Here is a 19,440-nt window from a genome sequence, read left to right on the forward strand (position 1 = left end):
CTACAAGTCTTGCTAAAGAATTGCTTATCTAACCACAGGGTGTGCAGAGCTCTTCCCGCTCTTTGCTTTAGGCTTGCAGACTCCATAGAGACACAGATCACACTTCACGCTTGACTTGATCAATAATTAATATGTTATACATTGTGGCAAACATAGCACGTGCACGAAATTAAAACTGAAAGTGCGCATGGCTTTGTCAACAACAGACTGGCACATGGTTCTTCCATTTACCTGTGGTAGAGCTGTTGTGATCATTCCCTGGTGTCCATTTCAGTTTCACACTTTTGGTCTTGTGTTCTGACAGTACCAAGTGCCGCGGTGCATCAGGGACATCTGAAAATAATGACAGAAATGGAAAAAAAATAGAAAAAACACTTACACATCAATCTAAGTCGGAAAGAAGGTCGAAGGAACAACTTTCAATCAAATCATGACAATAGAGATAAGGTGTGGAATAGCTTGCTTTACTGAATTGGCTTTGTATGATGTCAAAACGATTGCTCACACATGTTATGAAGTAAAGTAAAGTGGTTCTCAATTAAGGTCATGCTTTTCTGTTTTGGTTTGATAACATATTGATTTACTCTCAAATGTCGCGCATTAATCTTGTATCAGGATCTGATGCCAACTGGTATTTCCACATTAGCTCACCTAACACCATAAGCAATGCAGAGGCACTGTCTTGATCCACAGGAGTTCTCCCCACACATGTATACACACCTTGGTCTGTGTGGCTTACGTTGAATATTTGAAGGATACCATCCTCCACAAAGTATCTGTTGACAAGGAGATGGAGACACAATATTGATTGACAAAAGGAAACAGTAGAATGAATTTCCAGCTGGGAATACAATAGGTCTATAATAAAATGCAAAATTCCAGTACCCTACGCTACCTTGAATTCTCTGTATAATTGTAGCCTATGTCCATATTGTCTTTTTCCCACAGGAGCTCAAAGTCGTGGGTGAAGGACTTGTCGTATTCTACCAGGCATGAGAGTTGGGCTATGGTGCCTATTAGGATCCGTTGGTCTTCTGGGGCAACTGTTATTTTGGTAGGATCTGTGAAAGGAGGACACCAGTTTCTTTCTAAATGAGCACTAAGAGACTATACTATCACATTAGGGACAACTGTACAATATACTCTACCTTTCACGTAAAGGGAAGCTTCAATGGCAGATGACCCTTCTGTATTTTTAGCATAACAAGTATATTGTCCTGTGTCTTCTTTTTCGGTGGAGTAAATCTCCAATGAGCCATTGTCATGGAGGCTATATTTTGGTGCCATCAAAGATTTAGGGGAATCATCTTTATTCCTGTAAAAAAATAAAATGAATTAAATAATCATCTTGAGAATACCACAAAATTCAATGAAGAACTTACCTTGAGGCAATTTATTTATAACAATATTTTGAATTTTAAATTACACTGGGTGAAGACTCTGCCTTGACTTATTTTAATGGCCAATTGAGTTATGCATAATTATTACGCAAACATGTTTGCGGTCTAAACTAAGTATACACGATCACATAAGCATAGATATTTTCATATTACCAATAGAGTAGCAATTGGTGGCTTTTAATCATGCACTTCTTCTCTGTCAACCCTATTAGTTTTATATTAGGGTCAAATATGACATATGACACCCTAATGATGAAATGGGAGCCTATAAAAATATACTGGAAAGCAAAAAGGGTTTAATGAGGAAGATAGTGGTTGAGATGTACTGCTCCCTGTTGTTGAAAGGATGAATAGCATGCATGCCCCTTGTCCACCCACCAAGTGATTGTAGATGGTGGCGAGCTGAACACATTGCAGTGCATCATCACTCCCCTTCCTTCCACAGCAGAGTAATCCTCCCCTTCCCTTGTAAGAATCATCGGAGAGAGATCTGCAAAGCAGTAGATTGGAATGAGAACAAACAGTTTGAGCTTGTGAAGAGAAGGCTAGACTGAACAAAATGAATTGTGACATTTAGCTGCAGTAAAGTGCAGTCAGTATCAGATGTACTAACTATAGCAGGGCGGGGCTTTTGTTGCTTTTTGAGTGTGTGAGCAGGTGTGAAATTTCGGTTCTTAGAGTTTGATTGAGATACAGGACCAAGGATTGATGTCAATTCTTTGGAGAGATCCAATGTATTGGTCAATGAATGTGGATCTGTGATGTCTTTGTTCACATTCAGGTTCTTGAATGTCTGCTTCTGTGCTCTCCTTGGAATGTGGCTTCGTTAGGTGAGGCGTAAAAGTCATTCAGTTAAGTGGTAGCTTCTTCAGATGGCATCGGACTGAAGATCAATCAGTTCCAATTGCACCTCTTGTGGGGCTGTTTGAGGATCTCCTTGCGTCTATAATTTCAGTGAAATAGACTAACATACAGACTGATTATCCCAAGCGAATAGCTTATAATTAACACAGAGGTTGGATAGTATTTGTCAAATTCCCAAAAGGTCCACATGTATTCCTATTAAAGTACAAATCGGTCTAACAGGCTCTTCTAAAACATGCTGTAAGACAGCATACTCTCCCTAAAAATTGTTCGGATTCACATGGTAAGGGACAGCACTTCTTTTGGGATTGCAAAAAGCTGCCATGAAGAGAGGCTCATCGACAACTCTCCTTCCCTGGGCTCCTTTCAACATTATGGACATATGCCAATATTCGTACAAGCTGTGCAGGCTCATCACTTAGCAATCTCAGAAGCCAAGGCTGGCTTTAATACAATAGTAGGTAAAAGGTAAATCTTGCAAACTGTTTTTTTTTTTTTACAATATTGATTTGTGACAACAAAACTTGCCAGGGAAAATACAACATACTTACTCATAACCATAATGTTTGCATTTGCAAGGAGGGTTCCATGTCTGTTGGATGCTTGGCATTGATAGACTGCACTGTCTGATGCTTTGGCGTTGTGCAAAATGATGGTGTCATCAAACACTCTCCTGTTTGTTGATGGGGATTCTGCAAATTAGGATTTAAGATTAGTTAGCAACACAACAACACTTAAGAGATTTGAAGAATCAGGATCATTTGGGCATAATAAGGCCCCTTCAAATTCGTTATGCTTTATTCCATGATTTTTTTAAACATCATTAATGACCCTGCTAATTGCGTGTCTTCTAACAGACTAAATACAACTTTATAATTGCACATTTAAAATAGATGATGACAGCAACATGACAAATAGAACAAATAGTTAAGTTTTCCACTTATTCCAACAACTTCTCTACTATCTTAGTGTTTGTGTAACCTACCAAAAAATAAATATACACATTAACTCATCATTCTCCTTCCTAGTATCACTTTCAGCCTTAATCCCATTCCATCATGAGTTGCAACTCGCCACAAAAATATTTTTGCTTCGTTATAGATACCATCTTTTTTTATATCCCAGTAGAAAGATTTCATTTGATGACTTCAAAATTGGTGACAGCTACGGACTAAACTAAAGTTGTTGTTTTTTTTTAAGATTCTCATCATCTTCTGAGCTTTTTAGAGTTCACTACAAGTGCACGGAGCTTTTAACTTATGTGACCCATCTTTCTTACTCTGCTTCATCATGCACCAAGTTGCCAGAAGTGAAAGATGAGTCACTCACATAACTGTTGACGTTTCGTAAATCAAGATCAATTAGATCCATCACAGGCAAGTGACAAAAAGACGTGTGGGACTAACCATTCAGAGGCAGACCATTCACCCTCCAAGTTATGGTTGGCTGGGGAGTCCCAGTCGCTGAGCACTTGATGAGCACATCGGAGCCAATCATACTGAGCTGACTCTCAGGCTCCAACACCCACTCTGGAGGCTCTGAGAAGACACACAATCACTTTGATTTTGATCCAACAGAATGGAGCACCGATATTAAACAGTTACAAAGGGAGAAGGGAGGCACAGTTAGACTATGTAATTCACTCGGTATAAGACAATATTGGTAGTCTAGAAAATAAGTTTTATGTGGAAACTTGGAGATCATGTTCTTTTACAAGATCTGTTTAAACAGCTTTATTGTATACCGTAACTGAAGGTTGCACTTTTTTTATAGACATGACTATTTTTTGACATTGACATTAAAAGTCAGTAAATACAAATGTCATCGACCACTCACAACAAAATGTCAAGGACAGAAAATGTGTATTAAAATAATTATATCAAATGCAGCCATTGCAAACAAAATAAAAACTGATTTGACACAAAAGTTTGCTTGATCTTAAGTTGGGTTCTGTCAGTTAAAGTATGAAGTGTGTTTCATTTAGATGGAATGCAAATGCAACATTTCTATATCATCACAGCACATTTTATTTACCTTCAATATTAACTGTGAAGTAATGGACTACTTCACCAAGTCTGTTCTTTGCCTTGCACATATATTTTCCGCTGTCTTCTTTCTCAACACTAGGGATAATTAGCAATTTTCCATGATCTTCCTGTTTGGCTTTAACTGGAAGTGTATGTCCTATTTTCACCCATTCTACCTGTGGGGTTGGACTACAAGAGAATGACCAAAAATAAGACAAACATAAAAATGTCAATTCAATGTATTTTTGTATACCACGTCCATAACCTTCTAACCAATCTAGCATACAGGTAGAATAACTTACAAGCCCTCAGGAATGCATTCCAGTTTCAAGTCATCTCCTCTGACGAGATGTTTTGCTGTTGCGACACCAGAGGGCGTCATAAGCAAGGGTCTCCGCTCTATGATGGCATTGGCTAATGGGGTATGAATCAAGCAAGAATAGTCCATTAGGTAGGTATCTATAGAATGTTAACTTTTGTGGATGTTTATCTCATACGTGTAACACAAAAAAAATACAAAATACTTAGAAAACTCACCCATTTCAGGACTCATGCCATGGCTTTTTTCTGAAATGCAGGCGGATGAGATGAGAAATAAAATGAAAAAATACAAACTTCACTGAGCTTACAAATCAGAACCAAGGAAATTGAAATAACAACAGTCAAAAAATGAATAAGGAAATGCATATAAAATATAGGTATGGCAGATGCATGGCTGTATAATTGTGACTGTGAATGTTTACACACAACATAAATCATGCTGACTTAGGAGAAGATAGATGACACCTACTTGTCTTGACAATTACTGACATGGCTGTCTTCTGAACAATGGTGCGTATTCTTGGAAAAGCAGCAAAACAGCAGTAATCTCTCCTGCTGTCCTTTTCCACCGCATGGGCGAAGTACAGATTTCCATTCAATCCCATGGACACTCTCTCATCTTGTTCTATATGTTGAAGGTCTGAACATAATGTACATAAGTACTATTCATTAGTGCGGACAGTAAGGATCATGTCGATATCATTCACATTAAGGGTATGCTGCAATACATTCATATGACGCCTCTGACATTTCTGCACAGTTTTTCATATGAGAATATAATAATGTGAGCCATAATTATCACGAGAGAACATTTGCATTGTGTATTAAGGTGTCAGATAGCTACACTCACTGATAGTCATCCAATAGATCTGCAAAGGGGGTATTCCTTTGGGTGGGTCACATTTTAAAACAAAAGCCTGGCCTTCCTCCACCACCAGAGGCTCAAGTGTTTCCTTTGGAAACTTAGGGACATCTACAAGACAAGACAAATATTACACAAAGTAAAATACAATTGCAAGTCTTTGGTCCTTAAAGAGTCTACTGGGAGCAAAAATACACCAGTCTTAAATCTTAAAGTGCAGAGGCTAAGTGTACAACCCAATATTTACATTGAATATCAAATGTGGTTAAAAGGTTAAAGTTATGATTTATCAGGAAAACCATTTGGCCCCATCTTTGATTCATTCATCTTCTTTGCACAGATATCACTAGGGTGCCGATAGGCCTGGGATTGACCTGGTGAACTGAGAATAACAGTTCAAAAGTATCCTTTCCTAGGCAACAGGATACCAAAGACATAAAATGTGTGATTGCGGGATGTGTCAATCATTTTGCTGTGCATGCAGCTTTTGAGAATGTGGTGAGTCTATTGAGTTTTTCAATTCTTTGTAGCCATGATTAAAAACATTACACTGATTAAATCACCCACAATATTTACTCTATATAAACAGATCAGATTGTCAAGTAACTTGGCTTCTGCCATCTTGAATTCAAACAGTTAATTGGCCAAATAATAGTTGCACAAGAGTACTAAAATCACCTGAAGAGCGAAACCCTATTCTGTCTCCACACATACACACCAAGGGTACAGTAAACTGGACATGAAATAAATAAAAAATACTCACGAGGAACAATAAATTCAATGTCCTTCGATGTGGCAGTCCCCAACTTATTTGAGGCATAACAAAGATAGGTTCCCTGGTACTCTGTAAGGTTCCCATTATTAGGTATCACAAAAGTCCCAGAATCCTCATCTTTCATCAGCCGGGGGTCTAAAGAGGGGTCAAATTCTTCTCCATTTTTAGTCCATCTGAATCTACAAAAAGAAAGTTGTGAAATGGCAATATTCTTTCGGTTAAGACTGCAGTGTGGACATTTTCCAGTGTTTGTGTTGAGGACCACAGTCAATATTTCTCACATTTGGTGTAAATTACTATTGTTTTCATTTGGCTACTATCAAGTTTGCCATCTTCACTGTCCATTGAGCTGAAATGATGCAAAATGTGCTACTCACTCTGGCACGGGATTCCCTTTGGCTTCACATGTCATGGAATAACTTTCATCAAATGGGAAGGCAATGAGAGAGCTTGGCGATTGGTCAGTGATGCTGGGCAGCTGCTCAACTGGGCAACAAACCAAAAAGCATAAGCATTTCAGTAATTCATAAAAAAGTTATACACATACAGAGACAAGTATTACTCAATGAATCCAATTGAAAAGCCCAAATGCTACAATACATTTGATAGCATTAATAGACCGAAGGACTTTTTTTTTACTTCAGTTATTTTAATTGAGCTATAATGCAGCGATTAATAGCCTACTATTTAAGAAGCAAACAATGATTAAAAAAAACTAATTATATATGTATACATATGTAATATACACATTCATTATCCAAGGTTATCTTTTAAAAGACAGAGTGGAGTCCCATGGAGTCACAAATAAACATTTTGACCATAACCGAGATAATGAAACCCTATCAGAATATTGATGTTTGCCAATATGATGATAAAATGTGTATAGCAATTATTAAAATAAAACAGAAGAACATAGAATTATCAGTGTGGTTAAAATTAGAGGGGGAAAGCTCACCATGGAATATGCATATATGATTGGGATTGTGTTCTAAAAACACAAAAAGGTAGAGCTCTCTAGAGCATATTTACTGTTTACATGACCAAAAAATAGAAAATGTAGTTAGCAGTGGAAAGATGATAGAAAATAAACAAAGCAAAGTATGAGAAGATTCAGATTTATTCATTTTTGTCAAATGTTATTCCCCCTTCAGACTGAAATAAAAAGTGGCATCCATTTTTAGAAGAAAAAAATAACCTGTTTGAAGCACTTTTTATCAAACCCTGAGAGACAATCTTGAATAATTTAGAGCAGTTTGATGTTTCCACGGAAACTCAAACACACAGGCACAAAAGATACAAAAAAACATGATTCCAGCATGATAATAGCTGTAAATATATTCCATTCACACAATGCTTGATAAAAAGGAGCATACTCTTAATAATTCAACTGCATTAGTTTCCAATGTGAATGTTTTTCCCGCTTTCAATCTGTACATGACTCTAGGCAAACTAAATATGCAGTAAGAATTATGAATCCTACCAAGTTACACGTTTAGAACATCTTTCTTAAACCATCAAGGTTGTGGTTAAAAATGTATATAATATCAGTCAAGAACATCTTTCTATGTGCATTTTTTTGGTCTTTCTTTTCTAGGTTTGTGTGTGGGTTAGTTCTGTAGTCGATCTACCTACCGCAAGAAAGCCTTAAATTAAATGTTTAAAATCCAAATTGCCTCTAGGTGTGAATTTTAATGTAGAAAGTTTTTGTCAGCCCACTGATTGAAAGATGAGAGCTGAGCAAAGTAGTCTACCAAATCTAAACTCGACTATTTAATCGGATGTTGATAACACTTTGACTGCTGAGTTAGTCAGGTGCATTGTAATGTTTTTTAATTTTTATTTTAGCATTGATACATCATTTGAGAGTGTGTCTAGTGCCCAGCTGGTTTCTTGCGACGTATGTACAGAAACAAAAAAAAACAATACAATGCCAACAAAAAAGTTAACAAGTAGACATACTTCAACATTATGGGTAATAGTACTGTGGATGTAGTATTGTACTATGCTAAATGGATCAAGAACACAGTACATGAATTCCTCCAATCATTGTTTTCTGCACAGTGTGTGTATGTGTATGTGTAAAAGAGGAAAATGTATCACTAACCTTCCAGGGGGATATCAATGGCTGTAGTGGTTTGAAAGGCACAGATAAAGGTGACTGAGGCAAGAATGCCATTTATTGTCCAGCGTGTTATGGCTTTCATTGTGGACTCAGTTATCAAGAAACAAGTGCTTTCCAATGTTTCCTCAGTTTTTGTCTCTGGTGTACTGAAAAAGTGGTACCTGTGAAAGTAGAGCAGATGGAGAAGCCCCATGAATTCTGCCACGTGGTGGCAAAGGAAAAGGAAAACCTCAGACACAACAACTCCCCTGTGACTGAGGGTTTGGCTGCTCTCTCTAGTCAGCCATCCATAACCCGGCACACCAAATATGTTCATTTGCTGCAACAGGGACTCTGCACCACATGTAAATTTCCATGAAATATTCAAATTAAAATATTCAGCTACCCATTCAAGTCAACCTCCTTTTGATGTTAGTACCTGCATCAAGTGTATTTCCCATGAGGCAATGGAAATAAAAAAATATAATAAATAAAATGATAATAGACTTGATTTAGTCAAAAGGGACATTATCTACAACCATTTCTTATACATGAAACATACAAAATACAACAATACAAATGTTTCCGTCGTACTAAAGGTTTTACTGGATCACTCTACAAGTCTTTTACAAATTTGTCAATACAAAAACCAATTCCCAAAGAGAAAATTGAATTAATTTTGTACGATTTTTCAATTGAACATGCACTTTGAACTTAATGACCTTTCAACTTAATGGTATTAACTAGAGGCCTCCTGGGTCAATACTAGTATCCAACCCAGATTGTGACCTCAGCTCCACCCATATATATCAGCAAAAGGGGTACCAGGCTGTAGGTTAGCATTATATACACCACACTCAATCACAATTGAGTGGTATTGACCTTATCTAGAGGTGAAGATTGGTGTTCCAGTGTTATAAGTCACTCTAAAAAAATGCCTGAGGCGTTCTTTTGTCTGAGCCTTTCCCACACAATTTGATTTATGTTACTAAATGTTGAATGAAATCAAAGATAGAGGCTTGTTGTAAATGGCTCGTGCTTTGTTCATGGTAGGCTTGGCTAAAAGAGGAGGGGTAGAAGGCGGTCCATTGCCCCAAAGCTATTGTTTTCCTAATGTCCACATTTGCCTCTCCCCTCCAAACACTACTTCACATGGATTACATTTTGTTCAAACTGCGCTTGATGATTTGCCTTCTGATTTAATTTGTCCCCCCCTCCTATTAAACATTTACTGAGAATTAACACTGCCATCTGGTAGTGGGAGGTCCGGTAAGGACTTGACGGTGGCGAGTAATAATGTCTACATTGAAGTCACGGGTTCGCATCCTATTTCACATATATGATGCACACGAGGGGCCCCCTAAAGCTCGCCTGATTTAAAGACCCTAGGGTTTTCTTAATCCCCACCCCATTCAACAGTTATCAGACCAGCCGGAGATTGATGAATTTGGCAGGAGGTTAAAAGCTACTCACTGTGGGAAGGCCAATAGAAACCCTAACTTTCATTTGCCAAGACTCAGAGGTGACAGACGTACGACAGTGTAGGGAGTAAGAAGAGAGACATTGCCAGGAGCAAATGATCAGTTTCACTACTTTGAAAGTCGTTGCGTGATACTTGTTCTTGAAAGAATTGTCAAGGGTCAAGATAAAGAGCAGAAGAAGTTTTAAAGGAATAAAATCTCTATGCATTTTTGCACACTTACTTCATATGAAATTTAATTTGTCTAAAATAAAAGTTTTGAACAAAGGTTTTTGCAAAAGACATTCCTGTAGTAATATGAGGTGTTAAAAATGTATGCCCCTTAAAGCAATAGAAGACATCTAATGTCAGTCATTGTGTTCTCGAGGAAAGTTTATCTTGACAAGAAATTAATTAAAAAGAAATTAATGGGAATTTAGCTTGTGAATGTGTCTTCAGAAAAGCATGGTTAAGCCTACTCTAAAGCAGAAGTACAGTATATACTGTATACGTATGATGCTTTCACTCATTTATTACTCAGTGTTAAGTGTTCATGGAATGAACATGGTTTACTTGTTAATTGCAATCAGCAGTTAACTCGTGTTTTTACCAAAGTAATGTTCACTGTCATTAACAACTTAATTGCATTTTCTTCTCACATTAGCATAAAGTTTAGTGTGCATTCATGTGTGTTAGTGGGAAAAAGGGAAAATTGGATTGGCTGCCACATACTGAGGAATAAGCTAATGAGCTGGAAAAAACGTGGAATAAAATTATACTGTTCAATACCTAACTTATGCCAATATAAATTGAGGGACAATAAATCGTAAAACTAAGTTAACGGAAATTGATGTGAACAGTTTTTTTGTCATTATTTTTTGCTTCTTTTAAATGTTCGTTGTTTATAGGGGGAAATCCATTGAATCTATGGGTTTCCAAAATTCAGGTTTACTGCAAATCCTTTATTTCTATAATGACGTCCACTCAATGACATACGGCCGGTAGAGGGGGGGCAAACCTGTTCTATAATTTTGCCAAACTCCATCATCATATTCCAACCATCTGGCCTGGCCTTGCATCTTGCCCCTGACCCTCAAACACTTTTCACATTACATATCTGGGGATGGATACGTTTTGAGAGAAAAGTGTGGGGGGCAAGAGAAACCATGCAAAGTTCAGTACAGTGGTCTATTTAGTTTGCACCATCTGCTGCTTTCTTACAAAAAGACAACAGATAGGCACGTGCAGACCTAGTGTAGTTTAGTGTGAAAGCCTGTAATAGGATTAAGTGGCTCATCATCTTGTCAGATTGGATTAAAATATAGCTTTTGCTCAAGACCAGTGATGGCAACTCACACACTTTTGTTATTCATATTTTTTACACTTACACTGTGAATGATTATTTATCTGTCATTAGACAAGAATATCCTAGCAAATAGTATTTATTTGCACTGTTGAATTGAAGTTTTTTTGTATTGAGCGTTAAAACAAACTAGTACACAAACTCACAAGAAAAAAAGATTAGCAGTCTTTACACATTTTTTCATTTGGCAATCATAAGTGCATTCAATTTGCTACTACAAGCCTGGCCATGCACATCATCTATTATTAAGAACGTTATTGATAGGACCAAATCTGAAACAAGACATTAGACGACATTCGGAAGTGGGAACACTATTAGATAATTTTCTCCCATAATTGTTCACATTGGCGGCAATTCTGAAGTGTGACAGTTCAATTACGGCAACATTAATTTTTTAGGTGTGTGTGGTATTCGCAGGGGGAAACGAAGGAGGATGAAAGCGGAAGTGATTCCGCTAAGAGTGAAGGCATGAGGCTCAGATGGAGCCAAATACGTAGTAGTCTACTTCTGAAGAGCCAAGATCTGTGACCTGTGCATTTTGTATTAACTAATGAAGAGTGATAGTGTGCAGTTAGCAAAAAACAGCAAGAAAACACAAATTGCAGAACAATAAAATCTGCACCATTCATGTTCAGTCATTGCTAAATGGATTACAACACCAAAACAGGAGGGCTAATTAGCCTTAACAGTTAGGCCGTGAACTGAAGGACTAAGCTATGGAATTGTTACTAAGTGCAATTGTTATTTAAGGAGTAGTTTGACAGTAAACTCACCTGGAAGTGGTAATCAATTGGCTTTTTAGAGGGCAGTGCACATTCCTATTCTCCTTACAATTTTCCAAGAACTAACAGCAACTAGAATAGAATTAACTCTTAACTCTAGCCTAGTGGTGGGCAAACTATTCCACAAAGGGCCGCAGTGGGTGCATGTTTTCATTCCTACAGATAGAGAGGGCACGCTTTCACCAATCTGGTGTTCTACAAGTGCAATCAGTGGATTGCAGTCAGGTGCTTCTTGTTTTCTGCAGAAATCTCATTGGTTAAACTCTCTCTGCTGGATCGGTTGAAATAAAAACCTGCACCCACGGCGGCCCTTGAGGATCGGTTTGCCATTCGCTATGGCCGTCAAAACAAAGTCAATGCTATCCTCACTCTGAATTGGGTGAAAATGTTTAAAGGTTCAGACTAAAGGGAAGGTGTGTTTCATCTGTTTGTATGCAACTGTACAGCTTTTGCATCATTTTTCTTCAGAACCATTTTTCTGAAGCCCCACAGGTGTGCCCAAAGTCTAGGACAGTAATCACATTAGTGTGAGAGATTTGTCCAGAAACCAACAGAGAGATGAATTCACAAACTGGAATGAAGTGACTGGAGTAATATTTTGCAGTCACAAGCACAGCACTCCTCTTTCTACATTCATTCACTGTGTCTGACAAATGCCGGCAATATTTCCTGATGTGTCTTTGTCACAGCAGGACATGATTAATAGCGTTTGGATCACAAATATTTCCCTACATCATCAAAACATAAAAAATGTATTTCCCTCCACCACACTAAAGTGCTGAATTCAGTCAGAACAAGATATAAGATGCATGGATGAGATGTCTGTTAACAGTCATAACAGGCCAGTGAAACAAGAGCTTTGGTGTTATAACTCATTGCTTGAATTTCCTGTTCTGGTTCTGAGTACCGAGGTCTGGACAATACTAAAATTGGATCCTTTTGTAATACACTATGGTTGTCTTCAATATTATTCAACCCTGACTGAAGAGTAGTGTTGTAGTATGAAATTCATTTTCGTGTCATTCATAATCAGATCTAATTGAGACTCGTAAAATTGAAAATTACATTTCTTTTTAATGACACTTAAACCCTTGTTTGATTTGCATATGATGAGATAAAACAAAAAGACTTGCTACAACACTGTAATGCAGTGGAGGTTGAATCATTAAGAAAAGAGCTGTTTGGTTATGTTACCTACATCCTGTCATAGGGTCGAACTGAGGGTGTGTTCAAACAATTCCAAGGGAATGATTACAAAACCAGTCTCTGATGATTTACTCCAGATTCAGTATTTATACTTTTGTATAAATAAGGATAAATAAAGAAACATTCATAATATTACAAACCTTGCCTATCTACACCATACCACATACATTTTTACTTGTCATACTATATTAGCATTGTTTCAGGTAAAAGACAAAACATCAACTTAAATACATTGTATACATTGTATAAATGTGTTTATATTGTTTGAAAGGTTTTTCGAACATAAGCATTTGTATATTCCAGATTCCTTTTCTTGTGGGGAGGTCTAGAAAATAGCACCTGCTATTAATTATTTATATATGTAATACATTTTAATCTTTCACTTACATGCAGCAAACCCGCACTTTGTGATTATCATACGACACACATTTGATGGGTAGGTACTGAAATTTTTATGCGACAAAAAGGAATAACTATCTCAATAACCGTAAATGTAAATTCAATTTGCCATGTATAAATGTTACTTACAACAAGTGACATCTTTTCCTCTGGTCCCCATAAAAAAAAAGTTTATGTATTCCCTTTAATGGCAATAACATTCAGAATAAATGGAATGTGTTTGTTAGTAAACTAGCAGAAAATGTAGAGTGCTGAGCTGGCTTTGTGTTGTGTCATGCAGGCTTGATATAGAGGAAGACAAGCACCGTAGTCACATATGTTGCCTAAAGCCTCTGGCTTGGTTAAGTCGCTCATTAAGCCTTTGACAATCAATCCCACAAAGCCCCGTGTAAAAGGCTATTCACATGGTGTAGACAAAGGAGTGGTGGAATGCAATTTCTCATCTTGTTGCACGCAACTTGAGATTTCTTAGGGTCACCAAAATGATTCGCCTTGTTTATTATTTATATTTATAAGACAGTTCTTTGGGTTTCATACCAGAAGAACCTAGAATTGCATGGTTAAACCAGAAAATGATTATTAACATTCAACAAATTCTAATTTGAATAGATAATCTCTTTAATACCACACACCTTGGAACAAAACACACCCCTTTCAGTTTGAATGGGGTGGTGGCAATTAATTAAAAAGATACATATAAAAGTACCTGGAAGCAATAAACTGAAATAGTAGTGTTCTATATTATGTGATATTTATTTCATTATGCAATTATTTCATGTCCAAATAAAACATTTTTGTTTTTGGCAAACTAAACAATGGACTTGGTCGCACTGTTAATTCAGGCGGGGAATGGATGTTACTGAAAACATGCCCGATTGTTATATTATTAGATCTGACCACAGTGTTAACAAAAGATTCTCAATCATTCATTCATCATCGGTATCACTTATTAAATACTAATTTTCTATTGAGCAAATCCTAAGTATTCATACTATTGGAGCACACAGTTTGTTGCACAGCAAGGACATTGAGTTGAGGAACAAATGAACTAATCAACCGGTTTAGACTTTTGGCATTAGACAGAACCTGATTGTTCTACTCTGATGAACAGAGAACTCGACTCTAAAGCTATACGGATAGACTGAGACTGGGGGACATGTCAACTGAAAGCTTGGTGAAGTGCTGAGACTGTTGATAAGAACCTTCCACCAAAAGCACAAGCACCCTCCCACAGCATAGGGGGGCGGGAGTGGAAGAGGGGTATATAGCCTGCTCAGTCTGGATGATGTATGATGGAGGGACTCGGTTTTAGACTTGGGTTTTACCAAGGAGAAAGGCATAAATGGGAGGGGGAGGGTGGTCATGCGTGAATTATGCTGATGTGGGTCGTAACCACAGTGGAAAACTAACCAAAGCTTTGTTGCAACACTAGTACTAGCAGCCACAAAATTTAATTATTTCTTGGCCCGTGCCAAGGTTGATCATTTGGAATATTCAGCAACAACATGATTTATTAATGTCTAATTGTTTAACAGCATATTTTTCCAACGCTAAAATGTTCTTTGATAATGTAATCCTTCAGCAATTATTCATGTTGCCCTGTCAAATTGACTATCTGACAAAAATCTCCCTCATTTAACCTTTTTTAGGACTGAGGGGCAGATTGAGTGCAGTCAGCCAAAGTCTGTAATTGAGAACACTCCGATCCCTCTACTTGTCAGTGCCAAATCTTCAGAGTCCACGAGCACTCATTAAGTCACAACAGGATGGAGCTGCCATTAAGCCCCGAAAAACATAGGGAGGCCTTGTGAACTCAAACAAATGCTTAATGCTCTGGGGGTGAATCAAAGTGGAAGCTAAGTGAGATGAGTGACTAGAAGAACAGGCAGTTAACACTTTCAGTGTTCATGAATTTATCACAGGTAAACTTTTTAGTGCATTGGACATAATCCCAGAAGAATGTCCCCGGTTTACAATCTAATTTGATGTCTCATATGTTTTTTTTTAATAACTAAAAATGCGGTAGAAAAAAAGACCAATATAGATCAATACCAACCTACAGAGGACACCTAACTCAATACATGGTCTTTTTCCATTGGAGATATTAACTAAAGTCAGTTCTCTGCCTGCTATAGAAATGTTGACTCTTAAAATTCAGGGCACAATTAATGGAAAGGAACCACATGTAAGAACTCTGTAATGGTTGTTCAACTTGACCACAAATGATAAATGCTGTTGCTTCAAAAGGGGGTTTAAAAATGACTCAGGGTTCAGCAGTTAATATCCCTTAGGACTGCTAAGGTAGGGAACACTTTCCCCCCCTTTACATCATCTGGAAAATGTGCTAGCTAGACAGAGTTTGAGGAATTTCAAATAAGATCTGGGCATGCATTCTATTCCACCAAGAACTTGGTCTTACTTAGGTTGTCAAAAAAAAAAAGAATAAATAAGTCTCAAATTTGGAACTTGCTGATAAAAGGGCTGCTCTGCTCTTGGCTGATAACATATACTACTTCCATCTAAGGTAAATACAGAAGTCACCCATTTTTCAAGGTGCAGACTTATTCTGTGCAATACATTGCAGCTGATTCAGCATTATCGCATCCACTCTATTAATGCAGGAAGTGCACTTATTTGAGTATTTATATTTATAAAGGGCTCTTGGCTAACCCATTAGAACCTCGACCCATTCCACTTTAAGTTCTTATTAAATAAAAATTAACATCAAGATAAAAAAATGGTCATTTTTTTGCTGGCAAATACCACATTTTGGTGACCCAAACCTGTGTGAATTCATAGTTGGGGAAATTAATAAACTCCTTTGATACGCTTTTGATCCCTGTGATTTTATGAATTATTTGTGACTACAAACGAAAGACTGGTAAAATTTCTAGCCTTATAACGTCCACATTTGTATGAAATGTGCCTCTTTTTCACTCCTTATCTTTGATGCTTTCATTTAATCAATTTTTCCCAGATCTTTGTTGACAATGAATTTATTCAGATGGAACTACATCCAGATCAAACAAAAAAAGATAATCAAAAAATGTCTTTTGAGACCCCGATCAAACAACGTGAAGTTTTTTTTACAATGGTTAATTTGTATAATATGTTTCCTAGTCTGCTTGAAGTTAAGCATAGCACAGATTTAGAGCACATGTTGACAAAATAAACTTTCAAGCTTAAAGTATAACGGCAAAGACTTGACTCCAGTCACACATGATCAAGTCTTCCACATTGTTTGCAGTTGTCATTTTTAAACCTGCTGAATACAATGTCAAACAGCACCAAACTTACAGTAGAGTCCCTAATAAGGTATGAATAAAGTTATCCAATCCAATCCAATCCAATAATGGTGGTAACACTGTATATGAATAGGATTATTTGGTTTTCTGGGGTGACGGAAATTAGATTAACAACACAGTGGTACATCAATAATGTAAAGGGTATTGAATTCATGGCTAAGAGAAAATTAGAATGTAAAACATTTACAGGGATTCATTACGCTTTTAAGGGCGCTTCCAGATTTCTCTCTAATTGTCAAAATTCGGTAACCTCTGGGGGTGGGGTTAAAGCTTGTTTTCTCTCTGTGCCTATGTCAATTTTTACCATAGAGTCTATATTCTAGTTTGCACGTCAAAGAAGGTTTTTGAGGAAACATTCAAATCGCTGAAAAGCTAATCCTGTTACGCCAACAAGATTTAATTATATCCAGAAAATTAGCTTTTTCCTTCCTATGGTTTTGAGACAAAAGGAAACCAAGATGACCATTCACTTGGTTTCTCCCACGTAATAAGCAGTAAGGATCTAATAGCCTTTTAAGGAGTGTCCTCCTGGCCACTTGCTCCCACACACTTCTTGGGTCAACGCTTGGAGAGCATTTGGGATAAGAGTCCTGTCACAGTACACAGCTAATCCTGCAGTGGAAAATGTTGCTGGGATCCGTCTCACATGAGCACACAGCAAGAGATGAGGGGGAGAACAATATTTGAGACGATTGTGTATTTGTGTGTGGAGGTTGGTGGGTGCGGCACTGCCTTTGTGTGATTTTTCACAGACAGGTTGTCAAAAGGCAGCCTGGCCAACTTCTCATGCTTCATTCTCAATTCCTTTCTTTGGCCCCAGAAAGGCAAAACAAGATTTTGGACAATGTGTGTTTAACGGTGGTGTTAAAACATCCCATTGTAATCTTTGTAATCAATGATTGCAGTATTTATTTTAACTGAAAGGACTACCTTTTTAGGTTAATTGACTATTTATTTAATTGTAATGCTTTTTACAAATTAATGTGTGAACCCTGTAATTGTAGTCTTCTCAAAGCGTCACTTGATAGCCAATTAGCCATATCACATCTCATGGCCAAAAGGCACATTTAGTATATTAAATAGTAGAAAGCAAATTAGAAGTGTATTTTTCTTTCATTTAATTTCTAAGTCACACATGAATGGTTATTGTCCCGTTACATAATACATAGTACATTAATTGGTTAACAAATGATGGGTTCCACAATGGGGTTGAAACAGTCTCAAGCACTCATTTTTGTTGCAGTTACAATCTTGGTGTTGGTCTGCAGGTATAGAAATATTATTGTACTAATTTACACCAAGTTTTGAAGACAAGGAGTTTACATTTTATAGCTACTTTAGTCTTCTATGTTGTAAGTTTAATATATATTCATGTAACCAGTCACTGGCAGCACTTTTACGATCAGTCATGTCATCAGTTTCACTTAGTTTATGGTTAGTACTACACTGGATTAAACTGTCAAAAACTACCACATCACAAAATGAACATTTAACCGAAGTAGAAGTTTTGTTGTGAAAGTGTCACTTTGCTTGTCTGCATGTTTGAGAGAAGAAGAACCAGAGTCGAATGCCTGGAAACCATCTGCCTTGTTTTGATTTTTCCCTTGTTGAATAATATGTCAGTGTTTAATGCAGTCTCAAAGGAGCATCCGTTTCTGTGGCCTATTTCATGTTACAAAACGAGAACCCTTATGAATTGCTTCAGAATTGCTGGCGTTAGTAACATTTGTATTTTTGTCATGAATGAATAGAGGCATTTGTGTCTGGGTTCATTGAAAGATCTTATTAATGGGAGGCTTTGAATTTTCCCTGTTTTGAACTGAGAGAAGTCTGTGGTTAACAGTGGAAACAATTGATGAAAAAATTGAAAGAATGTTAAAAAAGTGTTTTCTTTCCCACTATTTTACACTTTGGTCATTTATTGAGATACTTAGATCTTAAAAATTGTGGGTTTGTTCACTTTTATTAACGCAAATACATTACTAAGCAACCTTTCGGACTGTAAATGTTTGGTAACCTCGGATGACCAATTTGAGTCAGACTCCAAGTAGATGGATGCTGATTCTAACCTCTCCTCTATACGGGTGACTGGTCCCATTTAATCAATAGGTATTGATCTGCATCAGACATGCCAGAGCATGGCCACTGGGCTAGAATCACTGACACTCTGTTTACCCCGATATCATATCAATAGGCATAGCATGCAACCTAATTAATAGTATCTGCAGATAAATGATTACTAGTGTTTCTGAATACATACGTTTTTTTAATGACAGATGAAGTTTGTTCCAGTAATTATGAACGGTTGCATTAAAATATACATGTGGCACACTGTCTTCTTGAATGTTGGACCGTGAAGTTGTTCGATACTTTGGTTAAATTATTAACTGTTTTTTTTAACTATTAATTATTGTCTTTGTTTCTTTGCCAGTTGGGAGGCTTTAAAATGCACCATTATTTTCATTGCCTGATTTGTTTTATATCTGGTATGTAATTCTGATTCAATGTTTAATATATTTGTATATTTATACTGATTTCTAGCAACTATACCGAAACCATAGCAAAGTCTCCCAAGG

The 19,440-nt window shown here is 37.1% G+C and overlaps 1 protein-coding gene across 4 annotated transcripts in view; it reads right to left on the reverse strand.

Annotated features, from left to right (window-relative positions):
- chl1b (cell adhesion molecule L1-like b) overlaps window positions 1-19,440 on the reverse strand; it is a 52,216-nt gene that overhangs the window by 10,989 nt on the left and 21,787 nt on the right. For 2 of the 4 annotated variants that reach the window (XM_077726312.1, XM_077726314.1), the window contains exons 1-16: window positions 13,689-13,834; window positions 8,354-8,532; window positions 6,627-6,735; window positions 6,238-6,428; window positions 5,463-5,585; window positions 5,082-5,252; window positions 4,829-4,858; window positions 4,594-4,705; window positions 4,299-4,480; window positions 3,671-3,802; window positions 2,816-2,956; window positions 1,779-1,890; window positions 1,149-1,315; window positions 896-1,061; window positions 652-776; window positions 232-333 (exon numbers count right to left, since the gene is read on the reverse strand). In XM_077726312.1, coding sequence (XP_077582438.1) covers window positions 232-333; window positions 652-776; window positions 896-1,061; window positions 1,149-1,315; window positions 1,779-1,890; window positions 2,816-2,956; window positions 3,671-3,802; window positions 4,299-4,480; window positions 4,594-4,705; window positions 4,829-4,858; window positions 5,082-5,252; window positions 5,463-5,585; window positions 6,238-6,428; window positions 6,627-6,735; window positions 8,354-8,532; window positions 13,689-13,759 — 2,113 coding nt within the window. In that variant the 5' untranslated portion in view covers window positions 13,760-13,834. Of the gene's footprint in view, window positions 1-231; window positions 334-651; window positions 777-895; window positions 1,062-1,148; window positions 1,316-1,778; window positions 1,891-2,815; window positions 2,957-3,670; window positions 3,803-4,298; window positions 4,481-4,593; window positions 4,706-4,828; window positions 4,859-5,081; window positions 5,253-5,462; window positions 5,586-6,237; window positions 6,429-6,626; window positions 6,736-8,353; window positions 8,533-13,688; window positions 13,835-19,440 lie in introns of those variants that run through there. The other 2 variants (XM_077726315.1, XM_077726313.1) reach the window with 1 other exon arrangement.

Source organism: Stigmatopora nigra, chromosome 10, assembly GCF_051989575.1.
Source record: "Stigmatopora nigra isolate UIUO_SnigA chromosome 10, RoL_Snig_1.1, whole genome shotgun sequence".
NCBI lineage: Eukaryota > Metazoa > Chordata > Actinopteri > Syngnathiformes > Syngnathidae > Stigmatopora > Stigmatopora nigra.